The sequence below is a fragment of the Pipistrellus kuhlii genome, unplaced genomic scaffold, assembly GCF_014108245.1.
Source record: "Pipistrellus kuhlii isolate mPipKuh1 unplaced genomic scaffold, mPipKuh1.p scaffold_m20_p_12, whole genome shotgun sequence".
In the NCBI taxonomy this organism is placed as follows: Eukaryota; Metazoa; Chordata; class Mammalia; order Chiroptera; family Vespertilionidae; genus Pipistrellus; species Pipistrellus kuhlii.
The window spans coordinates 19,054,387-19,078,083 of record NW_023425427.1 but is presented as its reverse complement, the minus strand read 5'-3'; the positions used below and the strand labels follow the sequence as shown (position 1 = coordinate 19,078,083).

Below are 23,697 nucleotides of genomic sequence, written 5' to 3'. Positions count from 1 at the left end.
AGCGACACGCCATCACACACTGGAGGGCAGAGGTGGCAGTGCTCAGAGAGACCTGCCTGACCACAGGCGCTTCCTTTGGAGCAGCTCCAGAACCAGCGCTCCGCAGGACACACTTGAGGAAATGCTGATGGTCTGATTATTTGCTTTTTATATTCAAATAACATCAGATTTAAGGGCAAGGACCAAAATTCACTGACCTGTTGTACAAGCAGGCGTTTGCTTGAAGGTGACTTTTCATTTCAGCACTGGCAGGTTACCACAGATAATAAGATCCGAGATTGTAAACTGAATTGTATAACAAACCACCTGAGGATTCCAATACCATAATTTTGTGAACTAGTGTCTAGGCCAGTGGTCGGCAAACTGCGGCTCTCAAGCCACATGCGGCTCACAAGCTGCGGTTTGCCGCTCTGTTGACTAATGAGTTTGCCGACCACTGACCTAGACTATCAATTCCAGTAATTACAGGCTGTTGTTGTTCCTTGTGCTTACGCCCCTATCCCAGTGGTCCGCAAACTCATTAGTCAAAAGAGCGGCAAACCTCGGCTTGAGAGCCGCAGTTTGCCCACTACTGATCTAGGCCCTTTGGCAATCTGGTCTCTGACCCTGCTTGAGTAACTAGGCCATTTTTCAGTTTAACCTGTCTGCCAGACCAACTGCATTCCCTGCATTGTTCATTTCACCACAAGACTTGCCTTACCAGTTTCCATTATAGACTCCAACGGCAACTGAGGCACTGGCCATATCCTGTGACTCTACCTGCTGACCATGAGTCAACTGAAACTACCCATTCATCTTACCTCACAACCCCGCTTTCTGAGACCACTGGGCCAGTAGACCCTGGAGAGTCCAGTTGCCCCGCCAACCAGAAAGTGGATGATGTAAGTTTACGGCCTTGCTTACTTAGCAACCCTCCCTTTGGTTCTTGCTTATAAAACCTTGCCTATTCTTCCTGCCTTAGGGAGTGTCTCTGGTTCACGCTGAAGGCCATGTTCTCTGATATGCAAATCATATCAGAAGCAAACTCTTTTAATTCCTGTGGACTTTCAAGTCCTGATGACTTGAATACACCTGGTTGGACATCCTGCCAGGATGTTCTAATGAGAGCTGGGCATATGCCCATGAAAAGGACTCCCAGTTGGTTGGGAAACGCAGCTTTGGATCCAGAAATCCAATGACCAGTATTAGGACATCAGTCAAGAGTTTTCATTCTTAAAATCTTACTTTTTTTTTTTTTTTTTTTTTCATCCAATGAATATTAACCAAGTGTCTTCTCTGTTCCAGGCTCTATGCCTGGCAATGGCTTGACTCCATGCTAAAATCAAACAAGCAAAGTTGTTCTTGTTTCAGCTTTAGTCTGTTTTCTGTTGGTGGAAGAGAAGAGAGACTATTCACCTTCATCTAGAAAGGCCATTTAAAAAAAAAAAAAGACAATATATATATATATATATATATATATATATATATATATATATATATATATATATATAAAATCAGAGAGGAAGGGAGAAGAGAAGAAGAGATAGAAACAATAATGATGAGAATCACTGATTGGCAGCCTTCTGCATGCCCCTACTGGGGATTAAGTGAGCATCCCAGCATGTGCCCTTGATTGGAATTGAACATGGTATTCTTCAGTTCACAGGCTAATGCTCTAGCCATTGAGCCAAACCATCTAGGGCTAGAAAGACAATTTATTTATTTATTTATTTTTAATATATTTTATTGATTTTGTACAGAGAGGAAGGGAGAGAGATAGAGAGTGAGAAGCATTGATGAGAGTCATCGATCAGTTGCCTCTTGCACACCCCCTACTGGGGATATGCCCGCAACCAAGGTACATGCCCTTGACCAGAATCGAACCCGGGTCCCTTCAGTCCCCAAGCCGATGCTCTATCCATTGAGCTAAACCGGTCCCGGCTAGAAAGACAATTTAGAACCTTGAAGGAACTATTCTCAAAACAGATTTCTAGCATATATTTTATATATTCTATTGGAGTTCTTGAACAACAGCATTCAAAAAGGCAATTCCATAGTAAAAGATATACTTGTGAGACTGTGGTTTATAATAATATGTGTATTTGGTCTACACACACACACACACACACACACACACCTCTTTCTGTCAGAGTTCCTAAAACACATGGACAAAGATGTCTCTTATTATGTTTTTGGTTTTTTAAATATACTTTATTGATTTTTTTACAGAGAGGAAGAGAGAGGGACAGAGTCAGAAACATCAATGGAAGAGAAACATCAATCAGCTGCCTCTTGCACACCTCCCACTAGGGATGTACCTGCAACCAAGGCACATGCCCCCCAACAGGAATCAACCTGGGACCCCCCCAGTCCACAGGCCGACGCTCTATCCACTGAGCCAAACCAGCCAGACTCTTATTATGTTAATGAGATGACTTTTGGACCACCAACATGAATTACAAACAACTAAACTGAGTCTGTTTTAGGAAGATGCTTAAATTACTATAGAACCTACCTGAATTCAACACAAAATACCCTGGCCTGGATAGAAACAGCATAACTCATGCAGTTGTCTCCATGTCTGAAAAACTCCCAACTTAAGCTCTAGAGCACATGTGTCAAACACAAGGCCCACGGGCCAAATCCGTCCCGACAGGCGTTGCAATGTGGCCCGCACCGCGCTGTCATCACTGCACTCCGCTGCGTTTCCATCACAATGACAGTTTATGACTGTTCAGTAAACCATTCGGCCCGCGATTTAGGCTGGATTTTAGATTTTGGCCCCTTCTCTGATTGAGTTCGACACCCCTACTCTAGAGCAACAACAAATCTTGTTAAATAGCAGGAATGCCATTTGGATATGCACTCTGATTTTTTAAATAGAAAGAACAGCCAAATTAAACTGCCTCATCAGTATCAGCCAAGGGAGCTAATTGAGAACAGAGTCCAAGTCTTGACCATCAACTATTACTGGGAAATGGCTTGGAATGACCAATGAGAGGGAACAATAGCATAGGTTATGAAAATAACAGGGCAAGATGTGCAACAAACGAAGGAAGAGAAATCAACTTTTCAGGAAATGCTGTATCCTGTATCTGCCCATTACTAACAGTTGCCTACTACAGAATTTTAAGGTTACATGCCATTCATTGCTACATAGAGAGCATGATTATATGTAACCATCATTGATGTACATACGTGTGTGTGTGTGTGTGTGTGTGTGTTGAACCCTTGGAATTATCAACATTTAAGGGACCAGCAAAGAGGAACCAATAGAAAAGAGTGGGATAGAGCTAGAAAAGGTAGAAGCCAACAGAGTTCTAATGAGGGCTGCCCAAAGCAGCAAAGAGCTCAGAGAGGACTAAGAGTGCCCAATAAATTTGGTAACCAGAGCCTGTGGTGACCTTGAAAAGAACAATTTCAGTAGACTGTTAAAGGCAAAAGCTGGTTTACAGTAGGTTAAGGAAAGGGAAGTATGGAAACATTCCATCCATTCATCCATTTATTCTAATGCGTCCTGAGTGGCTACTGGGTCTGCACTGACTGTTGGTTCCAAAGGGAAGAACAGAAAGAGAACAAGGTAAGGCTTTTTACTTAGAGCTCTACTGGCCTGCGAATCATTCAGGGTCTGATACACTCCTGTGTGTTTTATGTATATAATATCATACAAGCTGATAACAGAAAGTAAGTAAAGTGGTAAATATTTAGTACAGTATAAGACTTAGGTATATATCTTCATGTGGTACAAGCCAGTCATGACTTGCCTACTAGGGATAATTCCTCCTTTGCTCACGATCACCCATTCCCAGTAGTGGAAGCTTGTGGCCCTGAGGTCATTTGGACATTTCTGCAGGATCAAATGGCAGCTTCTCAAAATGAAAGTCCCTCCACTTTGCATACAGTCTCTGCTCTCCAGTTGCAATATCCTCCACCACAAAACTTTCAATTTTTATGATCGGGATCTCAAATGTCTTGTACTTCACATGGATGCCCCAGTCATGGCTGCAGTTCTGTCTGGCACAGAATACCTTTGCTTTCTTCTCAAAAATACCCACACTCTTTGGTTTGGGGTGTAATTTAGTCACGAAGCACTCCTTGAAAGCATCTCCAACCACAGTGTAATGGCTTTCCTATAGATGAAAAGATCAAACATTAAAAAAAAAAAAAAGAACATCAGAACCAGTTCACAATTGTGATTTGAAAAAAAAACTACTCCAACCAGGCTCAATAGTTGAGCATCGACCTATGTATGAACCAGGAGATCACATGGTTCAATCCCTGGTCAGGGCACAAGCCTGGGTTTCGGGCTTGATCTCCAGTAGAGGATGTGCAGGAGGCAGCTGATCAATGATTCTCTATCATCATTGATGTCTGTCTCTCTCCCTCCCTCCCTCTCTCTCTCTCTCTCTCTCTCTCTCTCTCTCTCTCTCCCTCCCTCCCTCCCTCCCTCCCTCCCTCCCTCCCTCCCTTCCTGAAATCAATAAAAATATATTAAGAAAAAAGAAAACTCCACAATAATCTATGATGAAGAGCAGGTGGGATCCCACTTATTTCACAAGTGGGGAAAGAAGAAAATACAGATTCACCGGAAGGCAAATCCACGCAGCACGACTCCCAGTCACATGGGTGGAAATGAGGGTTGGGGTGGAGGAGCAAGTGGGTTGATAGGGGACATCTCATGAAGAGAAGGACTGAGAAGTTTCCAGGCAGCCTGGCTTCTTACGTAGATACTCTATTAATTCAGAAACAAAAGGGGTATTTGTTGCAGATCCATGGAGCCTGAGATCACCAGGGGGGGCCTGACAGGCAGAAGCCAGAAGACCCAGGGAAGAACAACCAAGGGTCAGTGTGGATCTGAACAGGGTCAGGGATTAATGTGTCCTCAGCCGACTTTAGAGCAAACCTTAAAAAGCCACACCGCACAGCACATGCAGATCCATAGGAGAATGTACAGTCTAAAAGGGCCGTTTCCAATAGAAAATCACCAGCTGAAAGGGTCGTTTAAGTTAAAGGAGTCTCAATGATCCGGGAACTTGTCAGTATCACCCCTAATATGCTTCCTGCTCCAACAGCTGGATTAGAGACTTCAGTTTTCTGAAGACTAAACAGAACCCTAAAGTCATCACTCATCATCTGAACCAGCCCAGACACCACCTAACCCTGGATCGGCAGCAGCTGAGTTACCTCCAATGTCTGTCTTTGGAGACTTTTCTAACCTTTTATCTGAAAGTTTAACTTGCAGACATTGTGTTTTAAAAAACAAGGAGACATTTTGTTTATAAAAGTGAACCATATCCCAATAAGAAAGTTTGGAAAGCATAAAATAGTACAGAGAGAAAAATATCATGGAATCTTGCTAAATATTAATACACATCAGTATATTTCCTATAGTCTTTTTTCTGTACAGTTTTTTCTTTTTTGTTGACAGATTTTTGTTGACTTCTTAGTGATAGCAGTTTGCTGATATTATTTCACACATCTATAATTATAGCATATTTATAATTTTGTATCCTGATTACTTTTCCGCTTTACCATCAGTTTATAAGGAGTTTTTCGTTATATTATATAAACTTCATAATCATTTTGTTTAGTGAACCTGACTTTAGAATAATTTTAGATTAACAGATAAGTTACAAATGTAGTCCAGAGAATTCCTGAATTCACCTTTCCTGAAATGCTGGCTAACATCTTACATAATATAGTACAGTACATTTGTCCAAACTAAGAAGTCAATATCAGCACATTGCTATTAGTTCACTATAGATTTTACCTCTTTTCCTAGTAAAACCCTTTATCTGTTCTAAGATCTAATCCAGGGAACCACACTGAATTTAGCATAGTCATATTTCTAATGGCTGCATAATACTAATTAAGTGGATATGCAGCAATTTTTTAAATGATTTTCTTGATTGTTGAAATTAAGGTTATTGTTGTTTTTAACTTTTTAGCTTTTGTAAAATACATGGACCATGACATTGGTTATAAGGAAAGTACAGTCTTCTTATAAATATCTCACCAGTAGTGAGTAAGCTTTAATTAGTGCTAAAAAGTGACCCAGTGTTCCTTGGAAAAGGCTGCTCACCTCTATCACTCTTATATCCGCTGTATGACAAGCAAAGGCTTTGCACTTTCTGCAGAGGAGTTTCTTATTTTTCTTATCAAGTTTAGGTTCTGCTTTTCCTTGACTATCCCTGATGAATTTTTCATGAATCTGGATCTGGTGAATCTACATGGGGAAAAAAGAAAAAAACCTCATAAATGTAATTAAAGTATAACTAGGATACATATGTGTACACACACACACACACACACACACACACACACACATATATATAATTCATTCTGCATACACTTCCATGAACATGTCGTAACTGGTGATTTTGCAAAAAGCCCATAGGTAATTTTATTGGTTCTCCTAACTCTTTGTTAAGTCACTGTTTAACTGTGGCCTCCAATTAGTCTTTTAATTTCCTCATCAAAGTTGCCCACAGAGTACTAAAGATGTCCATAAAATAGTCATATGAACCATGCTTTCTACTTTAGTACCTGGCAAAACTTAAAATGTCCTTCATAAATAGATAAATGATATGCATGGGCTGTTTCAGACATATTTATACCCACTTCCAAGGGATAAACCCAATTGAATGAAACAGCAGACAGAAGAGCCCTCACCATCCAAATCGGTTTTTGTCTCTCTCCTCTTCCAACCACAGAGAGTACTGTCAAATTACAGTAAGGTTAAATGTATGTATAGTATGACTGCATTATATTTCAAAATTTACGTTTATTATTTAAAAATTTTTTAATATATATTTATTGGTTTCAGAGAGGAAGGGAGAGATAGAAACATCAATGATGGGAGATAATCATTGATCGGCTGCCTCCTGCACGCCCCCTACTGGGGATCAAACTTGCTACCTGGCATATGCCCATGATTGGAATTGAACCTGGGATCCTTCAGTCCGAAGGCTAATGCTCTATTCACTGAGCCAAAATGGCTAGGGCTGTTTATTTATAATAAACATAAGAAGCCCAGGCGGCATGGCTCAGTGGATAAGCTTTGACCTAGAACCAGGAGGTCACAGTTCAATTTCTGGTCAGAGCACATTCCCAGGTTGCAGGCTTGATCCCCAATGTGGGGCATGCAGAAGGTAGCCAATCAGTGATTCTCTCTCATCATTGATGTTTTTCTCTCTCTCTCTCCCTCTCCCTTCATTTCTGAAATCAATAAAAACATTAAAATAAATAAATAAAATAAACGTAAGGAGATTCTAAAGGGTGAAGAGAGGAAGGCAGACTAGCTAGGAACCTTGGGACCCTATGGCAGTACGTTCCCTGTTTATTGTTGTTTTTCATCTCATACATATATCCTAGATTGGAGCCGAAGAAACTGGCAACCAGAAATACCTATGGGCACAGATAAAAAAAAGTTTCAACAGCCAGACCAGCGTGGCTCAGTGGCTGACCTATGAACCAGGAGGTCACGGTTCGATTCTAGGTCAGGGCACATGCCCGGGGCTGTGGGCTCAATCACCAATGGAGGTGTGCAGGAGGCAGCCAACCAAGAGTCTCTCTCATTATTGGTGTTTCTGTCTCTTTCTCCCTCTCTGAAATCTTTAAATATATATATATTTAAAGTCTCAACAAAAGCCTATTCTCTCAAGCGAAAAGGCCAGGGAAAGGGCAGCCTAGAAAGACAGAAAACTTTTACCCAAGAAATATTCTACCCCAACCAAATACCAAAGAATAAAACAAAACAAATAAAAAAACTGTGACCCGATTTCCACCCATGCCAGCAAAGGCTGAGTGGAGAACCTAGATCCCCACTCTGTGGGGCTGTGATGAAATGCCCAACACACCCACCTGGTGGTGTCAGAGAAGGCCAAGAAGGGAGCTAGGACTTTCACCCCTGCTTAATGGTAGCCGCCCCTCCCCCTTGTCTCTGGTGTCACTGGCGACCACGTGGGGAGCCAGAACTCCCTCCTCCCCCCAGCAGTAACAAGGAGCCTCCCCCTCACAGGTATCAACAGAAGCTGAGTAGGGAACTGCAGAGAGCGCTTGGGAAGGCGCATGAGCTGACTGCTGCTGAGTCCGGTGGTGTCAGCAGAGCCACATCCTAGAAATATACCTTGCCAGAGGCAGGTATGTTGTCAGCCTGACCTTTAGTTCAGATGCCAGAGAGTGGGTTTCATTGTCTAAGTTTAGCCAGGCGCCAGGAACTGACACAATTATCCAGGCTCAGCCAGGAATGACAATTACTACAAAGAAGCCCGAAGAATGAAGAATTGCAGCTTGATCTTTAACCATGATTTCACATAATTTCCTTTGTCTTAAATTCCTGTAAAACTTCCTGGTATCATGCTGTGAGTGTATATAATGAATGCATTGCACTAGCCCTGGGTCACTGTCTCTCCATTCGAGGGCTTTACTTAAAGTCTTTGAGTCTCTTTTTTTCCCTTTTCTCAATCCCCAGCAGCTCCTATTCAGGACTTGTCCTCTCTCTAGCTGGGCAGGTCTCGGCCAAGAGAAAAACGTATAGGCAACCTGGATTTCTATTTCCACCTAGCAGTGATGAGATAATGTCCCTGTCTATCTGCCAGGAAGGCACCAGAAAAATCCAGCTAACACAGAAGGTTAAATCTCTTAAAATCCCAAATCTCTTAATGTGATATGAAAATATCCAGGTTTCAATAAAAAAAATCACTCTTCATACCAAAAACCAGAAAAATCTCAAACTGAATGAAAAAAAAAAAAAAAGTTAATCAATGGATACCACCACTGAGAAGACAGACGTTATCAGAAAAGATTTTAAAGCAGCCACAAGCCGAAATCGGTTTGGCTCAGTGGTAGAGCATCGGTCTGCGGACTGAAAGGTCCCAGGTTCGATTCTGGTTAAGGGCATGTACATTGGTTGCGGGCACATCCCCGGTAGGGGGTGTGCAAGAGGCAGTTGGTCGATGTTTCTCTCTCATCGATGTTTCTAGCTCTCTATCCCTCTCTCCTCCTCTCTATAAAAAAATCAATAAAATATATCTTTAAAAAATAAAAAATAAAAAAAATAAAGCAGCCACAAAAGGTGAAACCAGTTTGGCTCAGTGGATACAGCATCGGCCTGTGGACTGAAGGGCCCAGGTTAGATTCCGGTCAAGGGCACATGCCACAGTTGGGTGCTTAATCCCCAGTGGGGGGCGTGCAGGAGGCAGCCGGTCAATGATTTTCTCTCATCATTGATGTTTCTCTCTCTCCCTTCCTCTCTGAAATCAATAAAAAATATTTTTTTTTAAAAAACTAAATAAAAATAAAGGGGAAATCAAGACAATCTGAGATGAAGAGAAACTAAGAGAATTTGTATACCAGTGGAATTTCCCTAAAAGAATGGCAAAAGGAAGTTCTCTAAACAGAAGGAAATGATAAAAGGAGTTTTAGAACATCATAAACAAAGAAAGAACATGGTGATTTCCACAATGTCAGCTGTAAAATCAAGCATCTAATTTTTAAAAATGCACTTATATCTAATTATATTCAATTATATTCTAAAATTCAGTTAAGTAGTAATAATCCCATAAATTTTAAATGTTACTATGGGGCAATAAATCCAAGTAAGTTAAAACTATTACTGCTCTATTTAAAACTAACTCAACGGGTAAAGAGGCTCAACCAATGTCACACAAATTAAGTCTATAGCTCACTGCCTCTCCCTTCCACCTGTGATAGAAGAAGCTTAGTTCCACGGACTGAGGTGGAAAAGCGAAACCATAAAACCCTGATTGTGTGCTGTCATGGGAACACATCACGTTGGAAGTTCTTTTTGACATTTTATTCTCTACTCCATGAGGAAGGAAGGTGGGCTTCCTCATTTTAATTTCAAACTAGAACTGTGAAAAATGCCCTTTATACCTTATTTCTCCAGAATTACAGACTCCCAAATCCTGAAGCTTCCCTCATGGAAATCAGTCCTTGGATACCTCTGGACCATCTACATGTTAAGATGGCTGCAGAGTCACCAGAGATTCCCTGGGGACCACACTGCTCTAAGGAAGGTCGGCCTCATGCAGACAATGGGCAATGCAACTGTGGGATGGGGGAAGAAAGCTTAGTCTCCACCTCCATCTACTTGGTGCCCCCCTAATCTGAAGGGTTTGATTCTGGTCAAGGGCATGTGCCTTGGCTACGGGCACATCCCCAGTAGGGGGTGGGCAGGAGGCAACTGATTGGTGTTTCTCTCTCATCGATGTTTCTAAACTCTCTATCCCTCTCCCTTTCTCTCTGAAAAATAAATAAATAAATAAATAAAATAAATTATATTTAATAAATAAATAAATAAAAATAATAAAAGCACAACTTCAGGCATCAGCATTAAATAAAATACATTTTAATCTCATTGAGACTTAAAAGCAGAATCAGGGGTCCTCAAACTTTTTAAAGTAGGGGCCAGATCACGGTCCCTCAGAGAGCTGGAGGGCCGGACTATATGAACTACTAATTCCTACTGTAACACCTCGGCTGCGCTCACTGCCCAAAAAACCTGGCGGGCCGCATGTGGCCCGCGGGCCGTAGTTTGAAGACACCTGAGCTAGATGTTCACTGCAGGACAAATTTTAAAGATTAAACTTACTGTTCTAATGCAACACTCTGCCATCTGATAAAAGGCACCCACCTTGCTCATCTTCCCTGTTCCTTACGGTCAGATTCGGAAAGAGAAGCACAGATGAAAAGACTTACCTTTTTTTTAAAAGCTTTTTCATCCCATTCCTGGAGGCTAAGAATGGAGTCATTCATCATTTTTTCTTTGTATAAGTTTATTTTTTCTTTTTCAATCACATCAGCATTACTAGTCACAAGGAAGCACTTGCTACCTCTTGCTCTTCCTCTGCCTGTCGGAAAATAAATATTTCATTCGGTGCCTTTGATGTAAAGCTCTGACAAATCTGAGCATAGGTAAGCTAAGAGAAGCCATAAAAACCATAAACCCATATTCTTAAAACTCAACTCTGGGTGACTGAATCCCGCTTTCCAGGAAGCTGAGCCGTCAGAGCACAGACGGAGAGGCGGGTGTGCACCTGGAGCCCGCTGCAGCCTCAGTGCTGCAGTGGGTCAGACAGCCACACCATCAGAAACACTGCTTTAAGGGAGTCCAACATGAGCCCTCCGGATGGCGCGGGGAGGGCTCTCAGGTGGATAATGACTGATGCTCTCTCAGGAGCTTTCCAGGAAATGGGGAAACCAGCTATGATCACAACCGCACGAATACAGGTGGAAAAGGAGAAGTGCTGAAAGACATGAAGAGTTACGGATGTTCAAAAGAGAGATGGCTGACAGCTGGGGAGTTTGGGGCAGGTGATAGGGACGTGGGGGAAGAGGTAAAACGATCAGCAGTAGCAATACATGAGCAATCCCTTCAACAAGGAGAAAATGCTGAGGTCAGGTCGGCTGAAGTGAATCGTGAATAGAGGGAAAGAATTGGGAAGATAAAATGGGTGCTCGGTTTGAAAACTCTGTTAACATCAAGCCCAGCTGGTGTGGCTCAGTGGTTGAGAATCGACCTATGAGCCAGGAGGTCATGGTTTGATTTCAAGCCAGGGGGCTCCATCCCCAGTGGGGTTGTGCAGGAGGAAGCCGATCATTGATTCTCTCTCATCATTGATGTTTCTCTTTCTCTCTCCCTTCTCTGAAATAAAGAAATATATATATGTACATACACATAACTCTGTAACATTAAGAAAATTGGGGAACCACTGCAGTTTCTATACAGGGAAGTGACACGTTCAGAGATTTTCCAGGACAGGTAATGTGGCAGCTGCTGTTACAGAAACCGAAAAAGGAAGAGAGGCCAGTTAGGAGACTCTGGTGCACGTGGGACAGAAGAGCTCCTTGGACACAGTGGGCCCCGCGGCACCACACGCACAGCCAGGGAAGTGTGCATGCCAACTGCCAGAGCCCCAAACCAGTGGGAATTATCCTCCTAAAAGCATGTTAGTCAGTGTTGGTCAAGTGCACCGTTTTCCTGGTGAACAGGAATTAAAATGGTGGACAAAACTGTAGCCACCCAATCCGGGCCCAATAAGTCACCTTCCGGGCAGTGACACCAGAGCCCCTGGTGCCCCTGGTCACACACACAGGCAGGACTCGGTAAGGGAGAAAGGCCGGAATGACAGGTATGCTTACAAATCGGACAAATTGGCTGACATTTAAAACAGCGCCAGAGCGCCTCTCACCTCTGGTTTGGATCATCCTGATGACATTGCCCACGTACTCGTACAGGATGACCAGATTGCACTGAGCGATGTCGATGCCTTCGTCAGCCACGGAGGTGGCGATCAGAATCTTCTTTTCGCCGTGGGCTCGGAACGCATCCAGGACACACTTCTGTGCCGGGAGGGTCATTCCTGGGCCAGAGTCAGAGGGCATGACAACTCACCAAAGAGGGAATTTTACCCCTGAAGAAAAGCAGCTATGAATGACGGAATGCTTACTACACGCCAGGTACCGTGGTCAGTGCTTTGGATTCATGATCTCTCAACAACCCCCGGCTGCAGTGCCCACCCTATCATTGCCATGGAGAGCTCATGCAGGCGGTGCAGCCTGGACTCTGCCACAGCCTGCCCGAGTTCAAATTCCAGCTGCGGCATTTGCCAGCTGTGTGGCTTCGGTGTGTTGTCTCAAAACAAACATTGATTAAAAAAATAGATTACTAATCGTAATACCTTTGCACGTGTAGAGAGAGAAGTTTACAGCTGACAAAACATGTTCATCTCCTTACTCACGGGGAACCTCAGGAAGCTCTCTTAGGTTGACTGGCAAGTGCCACCATTCTCCTCACAGATGGAAGTGGGACAAACTGACAGGTAGCCTGCAGCAGAACCTGGCCTTGCATTTTTAAGTCTAGGATCCTAAGAGCGAGCAGTGCTCAGCCACTGATACAATGAGGAGAAAGAACTTCAGTGATCCCCACGTTAGAGCTAATAGAATTTATAGAAGTTCCATTTTTTCCCTAGTATATCGGCTGTCAAAATCTTGAGATATACTTTAATGAAGGAAAAAAAACACCTTCAAGATGGACACCACGCTTCATTAATTTCTGAGCTTCTTTCTTCATTTGTTCATCAAACATTTATTCGGCATTATGGTTTGTCAGATAAGAATAACATGGTTAAAGGTCCACTTTTATCTACAACGAGAAGCTCATAGTCTGAGGACGAGGGGTATAATAGGAAGCTGTAGTTCCATGTGACGAGCAATGAGGTGGAGGCCGGATGGATGCTGTGGGAATGTGGAGGGGGCCGGGGAAGGCTGTCTGGCAGAAGCACAATGACCGGCACCGGCTAAGCTCTGAATACAGGTGGATGGATGGATGAATAACTGAAGAAACAAATAAGAAGATGCTCTCTGAGTGTTTATTTGTGGGGAAATAACAAAGGTGGAAAATCATATTGGACTCATGTTGCAGTCAGATGGCACAAGAACTTTGACCACAAGCATCTGTGGTGTTCAGTCGGAGAAAGACAAACATCACATGACCGCACTAAGTTGTTGAATATAATGAACAACATAAACTGATGAACAAAAATAGAGTCAGAGTCATAGAAGCATCCAATAGACTGTCCAACCTAAGATGGTAGGCAGGGGAGTGGGGCAGGGGAGAGATCAACCAAAAGACTTGTATAGTCAAAACCGGTTTGGCTCAGTGGATAGAGCATCGGCCTGCGGACTGAAAGGTCCCAGGTTCGATTCTGATCAAGGGCATGTACCTTGGTTGTGGGCACATCCCCAGTAGGGTGTGTGCAAGAGGCAGCTGATCCATGTTTTTCTATTGATGTTTCTAACTCTCTACCCTTCTCTCTTCCTCTCTGTAAAAAATCAATAAAATATATTTTTTAAAAAAAAGATATATGCATGAATATGAGCATAACCAATGGTTACAGACAGTAGGGGGACGAGGGCATGGGCTGGGGGGTTGGGAGTGGCCAGGGAGAGAGGTCAATGGGGGGAAAAGGAGACATATGTAATACTTTAAACAATAGAGAATTAAAAAAAAAAAAAAAAGAATCTGTGGTGTTGGACTTCATTTGGTAAGCCACATTTTCACAATCTGAATTTGCCCTTTAGAGTCATAAACTTTAAAATGCGTAGAAAGCGGAAGTGCAAGGGTGATGACAGGACTGACAGGGTGGGAACTGCTTATCATAACACTGCGGAGGAGGAACAGAGAGGAGCTGTCACTGCTGGTCACTGAGGCGTGGGGAGCACAGCTGTGCGAATGCCAGGTGAGGTGGCCACCTGGCTCCTCCCGGGTGATCACAGAGGCAGCCCCACACCCTCTGACCACCCTCGCTAGCATTCAGGCTTGTCTACTTGGACTACTTCTTTATTTTTTTTATTTTTAAATATTATTTTATTGATTTTTTTACAGAGAGGAAGAGAGAGGGATAGAGAGTTGGAAACATCAATGAGAGAGTGTCATCGACCAGCTGCCTCTTGCACGCCCCCTACTGGGGATGTGCCCACAACTAAGGTACATGCCCTTGACCGGAATCGAACCCGGGACCCTTCAGTCCGCAGGCGGATGCTCTATCCACTGAGCCAAATCGGTTTCGGCTTGGACTACTTTTTAAAACTCAAAGTATATCATACATACAAAAGCATCTACAGTTTAAAGAACAATGAAGTAGCCAAAACCGGTTTGGCTCAGTGGATAGAGCGTCAGCCTGCAGACTGAAAAGGTCCGGTCAAGGGCATGTTGCGGGCACATCCCCAGTAGGGGGCATACAGGAGGCAGCTGATCGATAATTCTCTCTCATTGATGTTTCTAACTTTCTCTCCCTCTCCCTTCCTGTCTGTAAAAAAAATCAATAAAATATATTTTTTTTAAAAGAAGAAGAAAAAAAAAGAAAATGAAGTAGAAACAGAACATTTCTATTTCCAGTTAATCTGCTGGTTGAGCAGAAGAGTGACATGCTCAAACAATATGTAAAAAAAAAAAAAAAAAAAAAACAAAGAGCTGTAACTGGTTTGGCTCAGTGGATAGTGTCAGCCTGCGGACTGAAGGGTCCCAGGTTCAATTCTGGTCAAGGGCATGTACCTTGGTTGAGGTCACATCCTCAATAGAGGGTGTGCAGGAGGAAGCTGATAGATGTTTCCCTCTCATCGATGTTTCTAACTCTCTATCCCTCTCCCTTCCTCTCTGTAAAAAATCAATAACATATATTTTTTAAAATATGTTTTAAAAAAAGAATGGGAGGAGGCAGTGTCTGCAACTTTCTAGCATGTGAGCATGTGATGGCCTTTTGATATGTCAACTTGGCTAAGCTGAACTACAGTCCCGAGTGGAATCTGCAGTTGTAATTAAAGTTCTTAATCAGTTGACATTAGGGAATCAACAGGGACTTCACCCTAGGTGGGCGTAGCCTAATCAATAATACTGATTAGGTATTAGTATTAAAAAGGGCTTAGATGTTTCCTGAGATAAGGGACTACAAACAGCTCATGGCTATGGGGTTCCAGCCAGCTCCTGACCACCTACCCTGTAGACCTCAGACTTATTTTACCAGTACAATTGTGCATGCCAGTACCTCGTAATAAATGTGTGTGTGTATGAAATTCATGCATGGGGGTGAGGGGATGTGTGTCCCTCAGCCCAGCCTGTACCCTCTCCAATCTGGGATCCTTCTCACAATGCAGGCTTGCTGGCTCCCAACTGCTTGCCTGCCTGCCTTTCTGATTGCCCCTAACTGCTTTTGCCCGCCAGCCTGATCACTCCCTAACCACTCCCCTGCCAGCCTGATTGATGCCGAATTATCCCCCTGCCAGCCTGATTGCCCCTAATTGCTGTCCCCCAGGCCTGGATCCCTATCCAACTGCCCTTCCCTGCAGGCCCGGTTGCCCCCAACTTGCCTCCTCTGCTGGTCTGGTCACCCCTAACTGCCCTCCCCTGCAGGCTTGATCACCTCCCAACTACCCTCCCCTGCTGGCTATTTTGTGGTGGCCATCTTGTGTCCACATGGGGGCAGCCATCTTGTGTGTTGGAGTGATGTCGATTTGCATATTACTCTTTTATTAGATAGGAGATATATATATATATATATATATATATATATATATATATATATATATATATATGTATGTATAATCTACTGGTTTTGCTTCTTTAGTTGAACCCTGATACAAACATAAAAAAATATTCAATAGATTACATATATTCTTATATGAAGTATACCATATATAAATACCTCTGTCCTTAGTTGTTTTGCCACGTCCAGTCAATATCTCAGGTTTTAGAAAGGTGAGTTTAGAATTTTCCTCAATCCATTTCTTTAAAGCCTGAAAACAAAAATCAATTATCCGTTATGCCCTATTTGTATGCCATCTGTATTAATTCAATACTGAAGTATATGCAAGAAGAAAAAAACACGTTAAGCTGGTACACAGACAGTTTTCAGATTGATAAATCTAAGAAAACTGCTTCTTGGAATTGAATTCTATACAATAATTAAAAAACATATAAAGGAATCAAGACATCTCTATAAACTAGAGTAACTACAACAGTGAAGTAAAGAGAAGACAATCTTTTCAATAAAATGGTACTGCTCCGTTCGTTATCCATAAGGAGGAAGAAGCTTACATCCACCAGTCCTCTGGTTTTCACGAAGAGAATGGTTCTGGTCTCTGGGTTTAGGTGGTACTCCTCTTGCAAGATGAAGCAGAGGTCCTTCAGTTTAGGGTTCTCGTTGCTGGGATCCACAGAAATGCTCTCTAGTTCTTGCAACCTTTCTGCAAAAGGAGAACGTTTTGTAAACGACTCATAAATTCTAGAAATTTAGAACACACTGGGACCTTCAGCTATAGTCCAGTTAATCTCTTAATCTGACCAGAATTGTGTAAGTGAAAACCACCAATTGAATGCATACATTAAATACACCAACAAATGCATGTATTTTGTTTCCCCCCTCCCCCCAGAGAGCTGCTTGTTCAATGTTTAGCAGCACATCACTCGGTTACACATATGTGTACATAAGTACTTCAGTATAGCCTCCCCCCTAATTATTAATAGCAATTTTGGGGGGAAATTGGCGAGAAGGAGAAGGAAGCCTTACTTTTCATTTCAGATCTTCCTATATTTTCCTTAATATGAGGGATATGGGATTATGGACCATTGTGGTTTTCTTCTTTACATAGAAGTATAAATAAATTACAGTATTTTTAATATCATTAAAGCAATTTTTTTTGTAGTTTGTAAACCTTTACAAAATTACTGAAAGTAAAATAAAAATGTGCTACTATTAACTATTTCCATGAAATATATCCTTTGCAAATCCTACTATTTTTCCTTCTTCAAAACTGGAACTAGGGTGAGCCGCAGGTTCTTTCCATTAGGACCGGGTTTCACTGAAGCTCAGTGGTCCGGCCATCTGCGTAAGCCCAGGACACACTGTGCCTGAGCATCACCAGCTGCTAACTGCAATGCCGTGCCATCATGCTATCCCTGGAGTCACCAGGCTGCGGGGCTTCCTCCTCCAGAAATACCACCCACCTTCAAATCTCCGAGTGAGGCCCTGCTCTATCTCATCGAACCCGGCTGTGCGGACGTTGTTGAAGAAGCCTTTCAAGTACTCCAGAGCATCTTTCGTCCGTGCGTGCTCATTGATAATGAGGGCATCGTTAAGTATCTGTTTAAGAAGAAAACGGAGTTTCAATGTATTTCTAATGTCCAACACATCTGCTGTACTGAAGTTCAACGAGCTATAACTTGGCATGAAATTAATTTTAAGAATAAACTTTTCTCAAATCTGTTCCAACTTAGTTTTTTGAAAAATGAACAGTCCCTTATGGTACTTAGTAAAATCTCGGAATCAAATACTGTTTTCAAAAAATCTCAGTTAGCTAGGATCAATAACTAATTAGGATCACTTTGGAGTCTAGAGGTCTGCCTTGGAAGAGAAAATTATAAGAAAAATGCATGTCAAAGGCTTAAAAAAAAAAAAAAAAAAAAAAGCAAGTCAACTTCCATATCAATCTGCCTCAAAATTCAGATATTCAACTCAATCTCTTTGTACATCTAAACTCATCACTGAATGGGGACAGCACCCGCTTAGAATGATGGCGCTGACCACCTACACCAAATATTAAGTTCATTAAAATTCTATAAATGCAAAGTGGCTGGATATGTCCTAAAATATCCATATCTTCCTGTGTGCATGTGGCTCTATCCAAGGTAAGAAAACATGTTTCAGGATAGGGCAACGGGAGTCCCATACTGAACTTTAAGGATGGCCGTCACCAGTCATCCATCTGCAGTAACGTTCTTCCTCACCCAACCTTTCCTAACCGTGAATCAGGTTAGGAAAGTCAGCCATGGGAATGCTGGAGGCCCATCCTACTGCCGCCAGAGTTAAGTTCAGAAAGCAGACAAAGACGATGCTGAATGAGATCATCTTTGGAGTTTGCTCCATAAGAATCTTACGGAAAGTTCCTAAGTGAGCTGTGGGGACAGGATGAAAAGTTGGTGTTCCCTCAGCTGCTACAGCACAGCTCCCAGCAGGTGCTAAACCAAGACAGGCCTGACCAGCCCTGGCCGGGTAGCTCAGTTGGTTAGAGAATCGTTCCAATATGCCGAGGTTGTGGGTTTGATCCCAGGTCAGGGCACATCCAAAAAAGAATGCATAAGTGGAACAACAACTCAATGTCTGTCTCTCTCTAATCAATAAGTAAAAAATAAAATAAAATACGACTTTCCAAAGCAGAGGCTTACCCGCAGATGTGACGTGTACAAAAACAGCGCTCTGCAGATCCTGCTCTCCTTGTCTTTGTCCTGCAGCCTCAGCACCGAGCACTTTTTCTGAAACGTCATGATCCACTGCTCATACCTCTGTGTTCCAAAATCCCTGTTTTGAATCTGAGACAAGGTTTCTGGAAAGAAAAAGGTTTTCATGGTGTCATAGGTCAGTCGCTTCAGGTTCTAAGCCTGCCTTCCCCTCTCATTTTCTTTCTTATTCTGCACGCAGAGGGGGCAGGGCCCTGCAGCCCCGGCTCTGAACCGGGGCCAGTCGTGGAGGAGGGAGACCCGGCCCTGCCCCCCAGCAGCTCAGGCTGCGAGAGGCTCTAGGGACAGTCAGTTCTGCAGGGCTCCCGGGGAAGAGCCCAGTCCGATGAAATTCACAGGGAGAGCTCTGTTTCTGGGCTAAGACGTTCCTCTTTTTAAGTAAAAGGAACAAAGGAAGCTTCTGAGACAAGTGGCCTTGACATGCTTCTTTCCCAGGCCAGCTACAAACGAGGCGGCCAGCAGTCAACGACATGAATCAACAAGTATTTGCTGAATTTGGGGAGGCAGGGAAACAAGCAAGGCTGGGGCCAGGCAGGCATATGGGGAACTCTGCACGTTCTGCTCCATGATGCTAAGAACCTACAACTGCTCTAAAAAATAAAGTCTAGTGAAAAAAACTAGCTAAGCAATCCAGAAATGAACAGCTGACAGGATGTGGACTGGCGAAAAGGAGGAGGTTGGAATAAGAAGGTAGAAATTCAAGTCCCCGTACCCTTCTGCCCCCTCCCCAGGTCAGACCATGTCATAATGCCCCTGGATGATATCATGGCCTCCTAACTGGTCTCCCTGCTTCTCCCCGTATTCCCTGCAATCCTTTCCTCACTCAGCAGTTAGAGGGAGTTTTCAAACTGAAGGTGAGAAACTGCTATCCCGCTGCTTCCCACAGGTCCTCGGTGGCCCCGCCCTGCTTGCTTCTGATCCCCATCTCTACACTCCCCTCCCTGCATTTACAGGGCTGAGGTGAGTCCTCACACTGCTTTCCCGGCCTCCGTCCATGCTGTTCCCTCTGCCTGAAACACCCTGAGCCCGCCACCCTCCCACTCACCCCCTACGTAAGCTGCTTTATTTTTATTACTTCCTAATTCTGGCTGTACTGTTACACTGGAAATGCCATGAACGCAGGGGCTGTGTCTCAGGGTCCACAGCGTATTCCCATCAGCCGGCACCTTGCCAACACAGAATGAATGAACACACGCGTGAATGAGCATGTTCAAGGCTAAACCCAAAAATGTCGTCGGGGAAGGAGTGGAAGGTAAGAGTGGAGAGAAGTAGAGCCGGGTTATGCAGGCAGGACTCAGACTGTTAAGGCAGAGACCTGGAGGGCTTTGCCTGTAAGCAAAGGGATTCACACAGGACCCTGTACTTTAGGAAGACTAGCCAGGCAATGGGGGAGGGAAATGGATGGAAAAAAAGAGTGAAGCGGGCAAACCAGCTAGAAAGCTATTAGACTAAGCCCTAAATCAAGCTGTAAAAGGAAAGAGAAGTTAGAACAAGTGTGAGAGAAGGCAGCACCATGAGATATCTTGCAGACATTAGAAATTCAGTTAACTCCCAACTCACCCTGTACCTGCCAGAGCTGCCCCTAGTTCTAGAACCAGCACCACGCAGAGGCATATGCACAGGTGCCCAAGCGAGAAGCCTGCAGGGAAATCTCCCTCTTCCTTCCCCCTCTCCCACACTCCCTCCCAAATCCAGTCAGCCATTAAGTCTGAGACTTCCTGTTTGCAGTGCTTTGCACTAGCCTCCTCCCTTCACCACGCCAGGTCCACAGCCTCCGGCCCTCTTCCTTCACTGGCGCCCTTATCTCGTCAAAATCCTCAGTTGCTTCCCACTGCTTTCAGGGTACAATTTAAACTCAGCTTGGCCTACCAGCCCCTTCCCCGTCTACCCACTGCCTCTCCCTTTAGCCTCACTCCTTACTCACACGTTAACATTATCATGAGAAAATATATAATATATATAATTATCATGAAATGCTTGCACTTCCTAAAACGCACTGCGCTCTCCCTTCCTTCTATGCCTAATGCCTTTCGATCTCACCTAACTGTCTCTCCTTAACGTGGCTGACTCCCAGATCTGTCCCAGGAAGCCTTCCTGGCAGCCCGGCCCAGTTCCATGTGCACCCATGGCACCCAGCGTGTCGCCGCCCGGTCCCATGGAAACCACTCGCATCTGATTCTCACGGTTTCACGGTGAGCTCCCGAGGGTGGGGACCATATCTTCAATCTTGCTGTTTCCATCTCTACCACAGTTCCCAGTACAATAACTCTGTGGCGAATGAATGAGTGGATAAAAGAGACAAGAACTGAACTTGGTGACTTCATGAGAGTCTCAAAAGAAGAAAGGTCAAAGGTCACCTCTAGGCTTGAATCTGAGCCATCAGAGGAATGGTGGTTTCATTCCTGCAATAGGAAGTCAGGACAGAAAGCTACCTTGGAAGGTCAAAAAAGCCATGGACTGATTTATATGTACTATATTTCAGGTGTGTGTGTGTGTCCTGCATTTACTTTGGACTTACAAAGGGGGGAAGAGGCAATAGAAAATGAAGGAGGTCTTGGGAGGTTCTTTAATAACCTATAATCAAGTCAGTCAACCTCAAAAAAAAAAAAAAAAAAAAGAAAGAAAGTCAACCTCTGGATAGGGTCTTGACATTGTCTGAACTAAGGAGACTGCAAATACTAGTGAACAACATGTGGCTGTTCCCAAATGAGAGGACGGGAAGTGAAATTTATCTCACCGAGACTTACGGTACCGAGTTCACCAAAGACGCTCTTTGCCAGGCTCTCTGTCTCCCTCATCAGCTCAGAGATGACGCTTTTAAATCTGTTGTTGGTCCGTGATTTCACTTTCCTGAAAACTAGAGCCACCAAAGGAAAGTGAGTATTTTTCTGGAAGCTTATGCCAGAGTTTAAAGAAGGCACCCCCAAACCTTTCTCTCCTGTTATTATTTCTTCTGAGCTCCCAAGCCCACAGGCAACTCACCGAGGTGATCCAACAAACACTCAGAAACCTGCAACAGATCCCTCCTGCTGACGTGTCTGCTGTGCTCGGGGCCTAATCCAATTCTCACTCTGGCTTTCCTGCTACTCAGCACAGGGCCCCTGCTCTGAGAAGGCTGGTGTCCAGCTTGTCTCTGCAAACGCCATGCGTTTTAAGTCTGTCTCTGTTCTTTGATCCCTTCCCACACAACCCCCAGGACAGGGTGCACTGTTCCTGACATTCATTATTGCACTGTTTCCGCAGAAATGCATTCACTGCCCGTCATGTGCCGTATTGTGGTGACAGACAGTTGAAAAGAACTCACTCCGTGCTCCAGAGAGGTCTGTGCTCTTAGGGGACAGAACGATACGCAGCCAAACAACCACAGCTGAGTGTGGTAACACAGTATGCACACGTGTCACGGAGCACAGGGAAAAGAACCCCAAATTCTTCCGAGGGAGACAGAGGTGTGGGACACGCCGGGGAAGAGGAAAGGAGGAAGCAAACGCAATCGTGTACAAAACAGAGCATGGACCAAAGTTAGAGAGAAAAGGCATCTGACACAGGTGAGGAGCCCGCAGGAATGCAGTGGAAGGAGAGGAAGCTGAGGGCAGGAGGGACCGGGTTATGAATAAACATGTACTTGATACGAAAAAGTTCAGACAGGCAGCTCCCAGAAAGAAACGTTAACTGCTCCCTCCCTATTTCATGTCTGTCTGCTCTGCCTTGTACAGTCATATGCTGTTCAGAGAGCAAGGATGAAATCATGTGTATTTCCTCTCCCCCCCTCTCCCTTGCTGAACAGTATTGCATTGGCATCCAATAAACATTTGCTAGTCCATCTTATAAAAATCATTTTCTCATCTTTAGAGGTAAGGTCTGATGAACTCAGATAATTTCAACCTAAACTATCAGATAAACATAGAAATAATAAATGACCACACGATATCCTCCTCAGGCACGGACACCGGGAAGGACTGAGCCGGGTCTTGGCCATTGACATGCTTAGATTTTCTCATCGCCTTCCCCTCCCATGGATCTCTGTGTAAGAGTTTTATGGAAATGAAGTCAGACAGTTTGCTTCCTACAGGCCATTCCTGAGGTTCCTCTCTGCTTGGGCAGAGAGCTCCGTCGAGGAGAGAGGCCAGAAACGTGACTATTTCCCAAGTTTGGGGTTAAATAGTTTTTACCAAACAGAGAAAGGGTAAAACTTTAGTGTCCATTCACATGGCTCTGAACAAGGAATAGCAGAGGATAACAGAGTCTACAGGGCTCGTTCCTGGGTCCCACTTACACTTCTGGGGCTTATAAACGATCTCCTTCAGTTCCTCCACGTTGTCTCTGACTGTTGCCAGCACGGAAGTGTCCAGAGACGCACACAGCTTGCAGATATACTCCATGGCTTCCGTTGTGTTCTTGGCATCCCCGACGCCCACCGAGGCCGTCAGCCCAATGACCTGTGAGGAGCCCGCCAAGCCGTTAGCTGTCCGGGGAGGGCACGGCATTTCCTCAGGTCCCCCCTCCCCACCCCCGGAGCTCCCTCCTGCTCCCGCACCACCCCCCTGACTCCCAATACAGAGCAGGGGCATGTTTCCCCTGAAACTCTCTCTGACGGTACAAACAGACAGGTCCTCCTCAAGCAAAGCACGGGATAAATGCGGAAGTCACAACTCATGAGTTGAACACAAATCGGCACAGATACGAAGAGAGGAAACCCTTCCAGGCAGGGCTTCTTTCTTCTTTCCCCGCATGCCCCCCGTGATGAGTGGAACAGCACACTGAGAGGAAAAGGGCTGAAATCGAACACCCTCCCATGTCACCCTGGCTGTGTGTCCATGGACAGGCAGCTCCCTTCTATATAACAGTAAGTCAATCCTGGTATATGTAGCTCAGTGGTTGAGCATCCATCTATGTATGAACCA

General features: G+C 44.2%; 1 protein-coding gene across 4 annotated transcripts in view; it reads right to left on the bottom strand.

Annotated features, from left to right (window-relative positions):
* Nucleotides 1-3,459: 3,459 nt before the first annotated feature.
* DDX58 (DExD/H-box helicase 58) overlaps nucleotides 3,460-23,697 on the bottom strand; it is a 51,586-nt gene continuing 31,348 nt past the window's right edge. For all 4 annotated transcript variants that reach the window (XM_036433602.1, XM_036433601.1, XM_036433600.2 and 1 more), the window contains exons 9-18: nucleotides 23,070-23,232; nucleotides 21,534-21,653; nucleotides 18,725-18,882; nucleotides 17,507-17,642; nucleotides 16,598-16,746; nucleotides 16,206-16,296; nucleotides 12,195-12,365; nucleotides 10,702-10,853; nucleotides 6,062-6,205; nucleotides 3,460-4,109 (exon numbers count right to left, since the gene is read on the bottom strand). In XM_036433602.1, coding sequence (XP_036289495.1) covers nucleotides 3,813-4,109; nucleotides 6,062-6,205; nucleotides 10,702-10,853; nucleotides 12,195-12,365; nucleotides 16,206-16,296; nucleotides 16,598-16,746; nucleotides 17,507-17,642; nucleotides 18,725-18,882; nucleotides 21,534-21,653; nucleotides 23,070-23,232 — 1,581 coding nt within the window. In that variant the 3' untranslated portion in view covers nucleotides 3,460-3,812. The remainder of the gene's footprint in view (nucleotides 4,110-6,061; nucleotides 6,206-10,701; nucleotides 10,854-12,194; nucleotides 12,366-16,205; nucleotides 16,297-16,597; nucleotides 16,747-17,506; nucleotides 17,643-18,724; nucleotides 18,883-21,533; nucleotides 21,654-23,069; nucleotides 23,233-23,697) is intronic.